The sequence below is a fragment of the Falco rusticolus genome, chromosome 1 (genome assembly GCF_015220075.1).
Source record: "Falco rusticolus isolate bFalRus1 chromosome 1, bFalRus1.pri, whole genome shotgun sequence".
NCBI lineage: Eukaryota > Metazoa > Chordata > Aves > Falconiformes > Falconidae > Falco > Falco rusticolus.
The window spans coordinates 17,151,551-17,162,327 of record NC_051187.1 but is presented as its reverse complement, the minus strand read 5'-3'; the positions used below and the strand labels follow the sequence as shown (position 1 = coordinate 17,162,327).

Below are 10,777 nucleotides of genomic sequence, written 5' to 3'. Positions count from 1 at the left end.
GGACGAAGGACCTGAAGGCAGAACCCCCCGACGGGCAAAGCCGGCGGAGGTTCCCCTTGCGCGGGAGCAGCTGCGAAGCGCTCCACGGACGCGGGGACCCTGCACCTCGGCGCGTTTCAATCTCTCCCCACCAAACGCTGGGCCCGGCAGCGGGTACACTGCGCACCCCGCTGCGCACACTGCGCACCCCGCTACGGGAGGCTCCGCGGCCACCGGGTGACGCGGTCCCTCGGGCCAGGCCGCCCCGCGGCGCTCCGCACCTGCGGAGAGTGGCGGCCCCGACGGGGCGGGAGGGCGGCGGGAATGAAACAGGCAGGAGCCGGCAGGGCTTCTCCGAGTAGGTTTTTTTATTGAAAGATGTGAGAATTCATCAAAACTGAACAGACAGATACCCGAGTAACCAGCACGTTGCAAATCATGTATCTTTTTATTTTAAAACAAATATAGAGCACAGTCCTGTGATATTTAAATTTATTATACTTTTTTTGTTGTTGTTCTGGAGTGAAAAATAAAAACCTGAGGTTTATTCCTGCATTTTCTATACCCCGCACTGTAGCAATATTTTAGTTACGTTTTGGATTCGTTTTTGTTTTGGTTTGGTTTTTTTCCTTGCAAAAGTCCGTTAAAGAACTGAACCCTTAGTTTCAATGACTCCAAAAATTGTTTTACCGGTGGCACATGATTGTCCTAGAGAACAGGCGGGATAAACAATATTTTAAAACACAGTTAAAGAAACCGGCATCTCCTTCGATCACAAAGAGCTAAATAGTTTTCATTTACAATATATATGTTCATGTAAAATGAAAAAAAAAACCCAACAAAAAACTTAAATGCGATGAGTTAAACTCTAAATATTATGTACACACCAATGTACAACTCTGAATAAATTAATACCAATTTGCATATTCTGGGATCCTTATAGCTTATTTACACAAATTACCATTTATTTCATAAATATCCGCCTGGATACCCACAGGGCTCTCCCCGCCGTACCTGCTCTGCGCGGTGGTGGCTGCCGAGGAGGTTTGTTTGCCATGTTTTGTTTCTTAATTCTTCCCCCCCCCCCCCCCCTTATTAGCTTCCCCCCCCCCCCTCCCCTTGCACAGATGAGGTTTCAGCCCTGCTCACCTCCCCGGGGCAGGGGCTGGGATCGGGGCCGCCCCATCCATTGGGTGCCTCTGTATGGGCTCGCTGCCCCTCCCCCCCGCCCAGAGCTGCCCAGTGCCCAGAGCAGGGAACGGAGGGGCTGGGGGGGGGGTGTCTGTGGCTGTGCTGGGGCGGGGGGAGCTGCTCCCAGTCCCACAGCCGGAGGGACAGGCGAGCCCTGCGCTCCCACCTCTTGCTCCTGGCTCTGGGGCGGTGGGTCCGCTTGGCCGGCGGGTCTCCATCCCTCTGCTCCAGCACCCGGCTTCCCGTCTGCCCCCACCCCTCGCTCCTCAATAAATATTTATACTGTGCTGTACAAAATACCAGTGCTTCTCCGCCCCGCCGGGAGGGCTCGCTGCCCGCCCCGTCGGTCACTTGGGGGACTCCCTGCCAGGTGACAACTCCCGCTGGCTCTCCAGCCCGCTCACCAGTCTCTGGATGTTTTGCAGTTCGTTGAGGGACTCCTTCAGCGAGCCCTTGGGGGAGGCAGCAGGGCGCTGGCTGCCCCCCTTGTGCAGGGGCACCTCGGGGAGGGGGCTGGATTCCCGGCTGCTGCTGGCCTTGGAGCCCTCGGAGCCGGGGTTGAGGCTGGCAGGCAGGCCAGTGGTCAGCAGGTTGGTGCTGGGTGGGATGGTGACCGGGAGCTGGTAAGGGCTGAAGCGCAGGCGGGGACGGCTGCTGCCCAGGAAGGGGTTGCGGGAGAGTGGCCCGGCGGCTGCCGCGCTGGTGGCCGGCATAGCTGAGGCGGCTGCCGCAGCTGCTGCCATGTAGGTGTAGGGGTAGGGGAAGAGTCCGCCAAAGGTGGGCATCGGGATTCCCTGCGGAGAGAGGAAGAGGGGTGAGAGCCGTGCTGATGCTCCACTGCATCCCCCCTCCTGCCTGCCCCCTGTGCTCCCCCAAGAAAGCTGAGGTGAAGACAGGACATCCTGGTGTCACCCTAAAAAACACAGCATGGGAATATCCCTGTAGGACAGGCCGAGGGAGGGGGTACAGCTGGGGAGCCCCACCTGCCCTGCACTAACCTGAGCTGGTGCCAATGGGCATGTACCCCCCCTCCAGGACCTGCCCCAGCACCCCCCTGCACCCTGGGTATCCTTGTCTGTGCAGCATCACAGACCTTTAACCACATTAAAACACATTGTTAAGTAAGATTGATAAATCAGGAGAGTTCAACGACATCTTTATATATTTCATTGTAGGGGCTGGGAAAGGCAACACAAGCGCAGACATTGCGGGAGCCGTTTCAGGGGTGACAGAGAGACTGGGGGCTGCTGGATGGGGACAGCCAGGTCAAGCAGTGCCATAGCTCCTGACTCTGCCCCTGCCTATGGGGGGACAGTATCAGCTGCAAAACCATCAACGGTTCCTCCTCACATCAGCCCCGAGGCCAATCTTCAAAATGTCCCCCATGTCCCACCTGTGTGGCACCAGGCAGCACGTCAGGGGTCTGGGGGAGCATCACCCCCCCATCCCCATGGGCTGCAGGGGACACAGGGCAGGCTGGGGGCACCAGCAGCTCCTTACCTGCACTGGGACCACCCCACCTGTCCCCACACCAGCGTGATGCTGGCCAGGCCTGACCCGCATCCCCGAAGTGCTCTGCTCATTCAGGGGGTGTTGGGGGAGCACACGGAGAAGAATGCCCAGAGGCTGGCCAATGGGGATGGGGAGGGGGACGTGGGGTGGGCGCAGAAGCTTACCTGAGAGGCCAGCATGTGCTGGGAGAGGTGGAAAGGGAAGGGGGTGGCTGTCCCTGCCGCGCCAGGGGCGGACGAGAGTGCTCCGTTCTCCAGGCTGCCCCCGCCGGTCACTGAGGCCAGCAAGTGTCCCATGCCCATGGCAGAGAAGGCGCCGGGCGCCATGGCGAACTGTCCTGGGTGGATGAAGAGGGGCTGCCCAGCACCCAGCGGGCTGAAGAACTGCTGCCCATGGAGGCCGGAGAGTGCCAGGCTCTGCAGGTGCCCAGCACTCAGGTGCGGGGGACTGTCCGTGTGCACCATCAGCGGAGCAAAGGCCTCCTTGCCCAGCCCGCCGCCCTCCACGTCCTTCTTGCCAGGGTCCGGCTCTTTCCTCCGTCCTTCCACCTTGTCCTTCTCCAGGCCCCGTGTGCCAAACAGGCCCTCACCGGGACCCTCCCGGGGAGATGCACCATCCTTGACCTTCTCTGGGCTGCGCCTCTCCTTGCTCCGCTCCTCTAGGCACTGGGGGCTGCCACGGGGTGTTGCATCCTCCCCGCCAGGGGTGGCTGCTGCCACCGGCCGCTCCTCGGGCGCCTTCTCCACCTCCGCGTCACTGTCAGCTCCCAGCTTCTCCTCTGCAAAGGGATGGAGGGGCAGAGGGTCAGGGCAGAAGCACCCAGGGGAGGTGAGGAACGGGTCACTTGCAAGAGCCCTGGTGTCGGGGCGAGATTGCGGCAGCAAAGTCCCAGTCATTATTAATGGGAGAAACTCATTTCAGGGGCAGAAATGGGCCCTCGTGCCACGGTCGCTGCTCTGGGGAAAGGGGATTAACAACAGCAGTCCTGTTGCTCTGCCAAACAGGAAAAACATGTTTGATGGAGGACCAAAATCTATCACAGCATCGCTCTCAGCTGCAAACTCAAAGCGGGCTGCGGAGCGGGGGATGAAGAGCACACAGGCGGGTGGACAGCACTGGAGGAAATGGTCCTGTATATATTTAATTACATGGAGCTGATCAACAGCGTGCCGTGGATTTATTCCAAATGTGCAGGTTGAGGCAGGTTAAAGAGGCAGTTTTAAGCCAAGAGGTATGGCACAGACCTTCCTAAAAGGGGCTTTAATTGGAAAAAACCCATCGAGCTCTCAGTGGAGGAAGGGGGACGAGGGGCGAGGGGATGGTGAGGGTGAGGGGAGCGGAACCCCTGCCCGACTGGCTCCCACTAAACGAAAAAAACATTTTGGTGCGGGTTAGGTGAAGCTCTGCAGGCTGGGGTGAATATTCAGGGAAGCCTTTGAAAGAGGAGAGGGGTGTAATAAACCCTCCCACCAGCTCGAGGGGGGTGGGGGTGGGGGGGTGTTGCAGTTTTGATGAAGGTTTGCAGGGAATCAGGCTGGTGGAAAGTTTAAAGAGCAGATTGATAGTGCGGCAAGACAAAATCCAGCATCTAAAAACTGCAACGTGGGAACTGCTAGTTTATTTTCATTTACTAGCTTGAAACCCTGGAGTTACAACATTTTTTCCCCCTTTCAAATGTATTGATTTTTTTCTTCTTTTTTTTTTCTGTTGTTTTTTTTTTCTCCAGGGGAGTGTGAGCTAGCCATGAAAGGCAGGGCACACAGCGGTGAGGAACCGGGCAAACATGCGTAGCGCATAGGCTGCCTTGCCATTTCTTCATGTTTACATGGGTGTATAAACAGGAAAACGTTGCAACCCGTGCACGCCACTCGCCTTTGCTCTGCTCCTGCCCGCTCAACCCCTGGGCTCCTCCATGCCCATCCCCGTCCTTTTTCTCCTGGTGGTTTGCCTCACTGCCCCCAAGAAACCGGCCCCGGGGGAGCAGAGACCCGGCGTTTGGGGCAATGTGGGACCCACATCTCCTCCTTTACCTCTGCCGCTGCCCTTGAGGCGCAGGGGGCTGGGGAGGGTGCCCACGGGCGAGTGGAGGGCATCGCGGACTGCCGAGGGCTCGCAGGAGGAGGCGTCCGACTCGCCGCCATCGCGGTCAGGCTTGCAGGGCTCCTCGTACATCCGCAGGGACGGCAGCGAGAGCTGCTTCCTACGGGGCAAGAGGCAGCGTCGGGCACCGCCGGACCCTCCGTGGGCACCGAGCGCGGGGCCGCGGTGCGGGCACCCCTTACCTCTTCTCCCGCCGGCCATTGCCCGTGTCCCGAAAGCCCTTGGCGAAGGGGTTGTTATCGATTTTCAGCTGGGTGATCTGGGGGGGGGGAGACGGAGAAAGGAGGCGGCATGAAGCCCTGCCCGTGTCCCCCCCCGTCCCCCCCGCACCGTCGGGGAGCCCGGGGTATGCTGCACAGGCTGCGAAACGCGCCGTGGCCCCGCTTTAACACACCGCATGCTTTATTAAAAATGATGCTGAGGTTTGGGCTTTAATTATTAATAGAGTCTTAATGATAGGAAGTTATTTTTCACGGCCCCCCGGAGGGAAGATGGCGACTGAGCCGCGCGGCGCTGGTTAAAAGCTATTCTTATCCCTCCCCGCCACCGGCTTCTGGGGCCAGTGACATTAGGGCGCTCAATAATTCATGGCTCCCAGATACGGCCCCGGGGGGGCTCTGCAAAAAGGCCCAGCCCTGCGCCCCCCCCCACCTGGCTGGCCCGCAACATCCCCATCCCCTCCTGCCGCCCGACGGGGCCCACCGGCCGGCGGCTGCCCCGCGCAGCTTGCGGCGGCCGGGCAGACAAAGTGCTTTTTAATCGATTGTGACTCTTCGCCATAAACTTTACGAGGGAAACAAGCCCACCAGGACCCTCAGACAGAGCTGTCAATTAGCATCAGCAGCCAGGGGTGGAGGTGGGGGTCAGCTTTTGGGTTAAAACACACACACGCACAACCCTTGGAGGGGGCCGGCAGAGGCTCTCCACTCCCCACCGAGCTCTCCTGGCTCTGCTGCTCGCAGGGCAACACTTGCTAAATCATGAAAGCAACTAAAATTAACTTCTCTGGCTACTTTTTTGGCTCACCCTGAGCCCAGGGCAACTTCTCCCCGGGCTGCTCAGGCCACGGTGCTGGTCCCTGCAGCACAAACCCCCATGGCCCACAGAAGGGGCAACAAAGTCCAGGGGGAAAATATTAACAGTAATAATAGCATACTAATAATAGCATTAGCAATAGCAATGATAACAGTGTTAGCACGAAGGGCACCTCCTGCTCTGAGGGCTTGGTGTTTAACCTTTCTCCTGTTGCTGCCTTTTGGCCACGCTCCCCCCACATGTCCTTAGCACACAGAAATACACCCTGAGCAGGGGTAGGGGATGGGACAGGGGTGGGCGCAGGGCTGGGGGCAGGGGCCAGGGCATGGGCAGAAGGGAAGGGCAGGGGCTGCCCGGCCCTACCTTGTCGTTCTGGTAGGCAGTGACGGCAATGAAGTCAGTCTCAGGGAACACGTAGGTGCGGAAGGTGCTGTAGGGCAGCTTGAGGATGTCGTTGGCCCGGACTATGTGGAACCTGGGCTGGTACTTGTGCATGGAGTTCAGGATGGTCTGGGTGGGCGAGAGAGCACAGCCCGCAGCTGCCGTCAGCCTCACGGTCCACATTACGCGCGCTTCTAGCTACCTCCCGACAAAAATCCCTTCTCTCCCGAAATCAACCAGAAAAAAAAACCAAAACCAAATTCACCGTGGGGAAGGAATGCCGGCAGATGCCAAGGAGGGAGATTTCTTGTTTTGTTTATGCCACTGCACGATCTGCCCCCACACAAGAAGGGCAGGGGAAGCAGGCACAGAAGCATCTTCGCGGGTGCTAAGCACGGCAATAAAGCGGCAAAAGGGATCTCCCCGTTTTATTACAACCCTGCAAACGCCAGGCGAGTTTTCGACACGTTTCTCGCCGCTTTTCACATTTCCGTCCTTTTTTTTTTTTTTTTTAAAATACCCTACCTCACTACCACAAAAAAATAAAAAGCCTCTCGATCCGAGCCGGTGGCGGCAGAAACCCGTGCCAGCCCCGGCCAGCGCCTGCAACGTGAAAGGAGCATTTCACCATGAGCCATGTTAAATTTATGTCTCGGAGCAACGCTGCAGAAGGAACAGACATTTTTAATTTTTTTTTCCCCCAACCAGGTGTCTGAAAGCTTCGCCAACACTCCAAGCCATTCTTTACCTTTCCATTTTGGTTTTTTGTTGGGGTTTTTTTGTTTGTTTGTTTGTGGCTTGTTGTTTGGTTGGGTTTTTTAACCCGAATTCACCGCGATTTGGCTGAGGATTTTTGGAAGTGGCTGAACCCCCCGAGCCGCTCCAACCTCCTGCCCCTCACTGCCCGCCCCGGCAGCGCTGTCCTGCCCGACGGCGATTAAATAAACCCTGGTCGGGCTGAAATGCAGCGTTCACCGCCCGGGCTTGGTAGGGGAACGGTGAAAGCTTGAGTAATTATTGTCAAATACCGTCGGCCAAATGGCTAAATAATTATCACTTCATTTCGTTTTAGAAGGCAATAAAAAAAATCCCCCCTTTTTTAACCCCAGCAATAATCACCTGCTGATGAACTGTCGGATCGCTATTCTATTGATATCATCTAGACGGGATTTATCATGAAAACGGTGCAAAAAGTCTCATTCAGGCGTGCAAATCTGCATTCCTTCAAAAAAAAAAATCATCTCTCTCTGACCAGATGGGCACTGGCTAAACCCTCATCTCCCAGATTTAACACAGAGGCCGGATTTTGGACAACGACAGATACAAGAAATCTTTAATTGAAGGAGGCGAACCGTTAAAAACGCTGAATCAAACTACTTTTCCCCCGGTATTAAAAAAAAAAAAAAAAGCTATTTTTTTAGACTCCCTCTCTATCGATTTACCTTGCTATCTATAAATAACCTCGCAATGTATTATTTAACAAAGATGCTGTTTCCTGCTTTAAGAGAGAGAGAGAAAAAAATCCACATAAGAAGAGAGGAAAAGTTACCCGGGAGCAGCTGAGCTGCCCTGCACCTCGGTGCCGTGTCCCGCAGCCCGGCAGCTCCCGCTCACCGCCCTGTCGCCACCGCCGCCCACGGACTGGCCCTTTATCGCCCACAGCTTGCCCAGGGCCCGCAGATAGCTGCCTTCCACGCTGTGATTTTTTTTCCCCCCATGCATTTCACGCAGGATCACGCTCCCCTCGCGTTTTGACCCTGCTTTCTGCGGCTCTCTGCCCAACACGCTTCGGTTTCTTTCTTCCTTTTTTTTTTTTTTTTTTTTCTTTCTTTCTTTGGGCTGTTAGTTTTTAGGCTTTGTTTTTTGTTTTGACATTGTTTTACCTCCTTAAGGTGATGCAGATCAATAGGGAAACAAAAAGAATCTTTCAGAAGCAGACCGTGCTGCCGACGGCTCCCGCCCTGCTCCCGGCCGCGGAAACCCAGCACAGGTGCCACTGTCTCTAGCACCGCTCCCCCGGCACGGCTCGGCACGGCACGGCTCGGCCATCAGCGGCAGCCCCGGCTGCACCTGCCCGGCCGCAGCCCTGCCGCCCCGTCGGGGCTGCCCCCGCTGCATCCCCCGGCACGGCTCGGCCCCGCACACCCACCCCGCTCCCCGCGGAGCCCCGGGGCCGGGCGAGGCGGCAGGACAGGCCGCGGAGGCCGGCAGGGTCGGGGGTACGGGCCGAGGGGACCCTGAGGCTGCCCGCAGCCCAGCCTCCCTCTCCCCCGAGGGAGCTGCCCCCCGGGGCCGGGCAGGAGCGGGGTCGGGGGGGCTACGGGACAGCCGGGCCACCGCAGGCCCCGGCAAGGCCCCGCCGTACAGCCTGGCCCCGGGTGCGCTGCTGCCGGCTGGAGAAGCCGTTATAGCCCCGCGGCACCCCCGGTCGCCCCCGGGCAGAGCAGGGCCGGGCAGCCCCGGCCCCGGGCGACCCCCGCGCCTGCCCGAGGGTCCCTGCCCATGGGTTCCCTCTGGGGGCAGGTGTGTGTGTGGGGGGCTCCGCTCTGCCCCGCAGCCGCACTTACAAAGCCGTGCTTGTCCGAGATGTTGTTGGTGAGCTTGAGCTTGTGAAAGGCAACAGGTTTGGCCATCCACTGCTCCCCCGTGGCCGGGCTGTCGGGGTGGATGTACATGCGCTTGGGCATCTCCGGGTCGGCCTTGCCGGCGACCATCCAGCGGGAGTTGTGGAACTTGTACCGGCAATCGTCGGCCGCCACTATATCCATCAGCAAAATGTACTTGGCCTTCTTGTCCAGGCCGCTCACCCGCACCTTGAACGGGGGGAACATCCTCCTGCGGAGAAACCCAGAGCGGTACAGGGCTGCGCCCGCCCGCCTGCCGCCGCCCCCCGACGGCCGCGGCCCCGCCGAGCCTCCCCGCACCGCCCGCCGCCCCGAAATCATCATCTTTTCGTTCCGCTTCCCCCAGGGTTTCCAGCCCCTCACGCCCCACTGCTTCCCACCCCGCTCTGCCGCCCCCGCCATGGCAGAAAGCTGGGGAAAAGCTCAAAAATCCTATTCCGGGAAATAAGGGGAGAAGACGCCTCCCGGATTCCCCCCCGCCCCATCTCCGTGCCCTCCGACCGGGGCAGGGGGCACGGGCAGGGCCGGGGGCGACCCCGGCCGCGGGGAAAGTTTGGCAGCGGCGAGAAGCGGCGTGAATAAATGCAGCGGGGGATTACGGGCGCTCAATTAGCGCGCACAAATTTAATTTGAGATCGCGCTCGGAAAAGTAGTAATTGGGGGGTGAGGGGGAAGCTCGGAGGCGGGTGAAATATCTCCGAAAAAACTCCAGGGATCGAAACTCGCCGCCTTAGTCCACCGGGGCGGGTTTGGCGAGCACCGGGGGATGGAACGGAGGGGCGAGGGCGCTGCGCGGCCGCGCAGGTGCGGGGCGGGCTGCGCGGGGCCGGCTCTTACCTCCCGGACTTGGTGATCACCATCTCGGTGCCCAGCTTGTGAAACTGGTCCCAAAGCTCCTTGGCTTCCAGCGTTACTTTGGGGTCGTCTTCGACCTCCTCCTCGGGCTCCAGGCTCTTGAGCGAGCGCAGATGGGCAGCTTGGTGGTGGTGTCCCAGGGCCGAGACGTGCAGCCCGGCCTCGGCCGCCCCGGCCAGCCCCGGGTCCGGCATGGGCTTCGCCAGCGCCGCCGGGGGCAGAGCCAGAGCGGGGAAAAAGGAAGGCTGGGCGGCTGCGAGGAAGGCGGACATGGGGAAGTCGGCCGGCCGGGGTGCGTGGAAGGGGTGGTAAGCCATGGCAGTCCCTGGGAAGGCTGGATCTCTCATCGGTGCATCCACAAATCCAGGAGAAAAAGAGGGATTCCCTTTACAAAAATGTGTGTGGTTTGTTGGGTTGTTTGGGTTTTTTTTTCCCCCTCTCTCCTGCCCAGCGAACTCGCTGGAGTCTCTGGAAGAGGAAGGAAAATCAACAACACACACAAAAAAAACACATACACATACAAAAAAAAAAAAAAAAAGCCGAAAAACAGCGGAACTAGATCTGGGAAAAAAATAAAAAAGAAAGGAAAAAGAAGAAGAAGGAAAAAAAAAAAAAAGAGGCAGTTCCCGGCTCCTGGGACTCCCGGTCTGCGGAGGGGAGACAAGTAGGTCCTTATTTTTTGTTGTTGTTGTTGCAGCGAGGGAGAGCAATCGAGGGAGCGAGCCCTCCCGGTAACGTCCTTTCCCGGCACTAAAATAGAAACAAAAGCCGGCGCGGTGCTGCGCGGTGCTGCGCGGGCGCGGCAGGGCAGGGGCGGCCGCGGTGCCCTCACACCCCCGCGGGCCCGGGCTGCGCCCCGGCGGGGCCGGCCCGGCTCCGCGCTCCGCGGACGGCGCTGGGGCGAGGGCTGCTCATGGCCAAGGGAGCCCGAGTGGGAACGGCGAGATCTTGTCCTGATCTCTGTAAAACTGTGACTATCTCACATGTCCTTCCTGCTCTGATCCGCCCGCTAATGAGCCAAGCCCCCTTGATTGCTGATTTTACGCGTTTCAGACCAATTGTGGATCTGCATAGGCGTGGTTTTGACAGCTCCGGCCAAG

At 58.6% G+C, this 10,777-nt stretch overlaps 1 protein-coding gene across 1 annotated transcript; it reads right to left on the bottom strand.

Annotated features, from left to right (window-relative positions):
* Window positions 1-329: 329 nt before the first annotated feature.
* Window positions 330-10,584, bottom strand: TBX2 (T-box transcription factor 2). Its single transcript, XM_037371507.1, has 7 exons — window positions 9,660-10,584; window positions 8,766-9,033; window positions 6,181-6,327; window positions 4,965-5,041; window positions 4,713-4,882; window positions 2,847-3,460; window positions 330-1,964 (listed from the first exon to the last, which is right to left on the bottom strand). Exons 1-7 carry the CDS (start codon window positions 10,022-10,024, stop codon window positions 1,518-1,520), a joined length of 2,088 nt encoding a protein of 695 aa, XP_037227404.1. The 5' UTR covers window positions 10,025-10,584; the 3' UTR covers window positions 330-1,517.
* Between the last annotated feature and the right edge of the window lie 193 nt (window positions 10,585-10,777).

Excerpts from the sequence above, each read along its gene's own strand:
- TBX2 (XM_037371507.1), bottom strand. The coding sequence starts at position 10,024 with ATGAGAGATCCAGCCTTCCCAGGGACTGCCATGGCTTACCACCCCTTC. Across the intron at positions 9,034-9,659 it reads GTGATCACCAAGTCCGGGAG|GAGGATGTTCCCCCCGTTCA; the intron begins GTAAGAGCCGGC and ends GTTTCTCCGCAG. Across the intron at positions 6,328-8,765 it reads TCTCGGACAAGCACGGCTTT|ACCATCCTGAACTCCATGCA; the intron begins GTAAGTGCGGCT and ends TCGCCCACCCAG.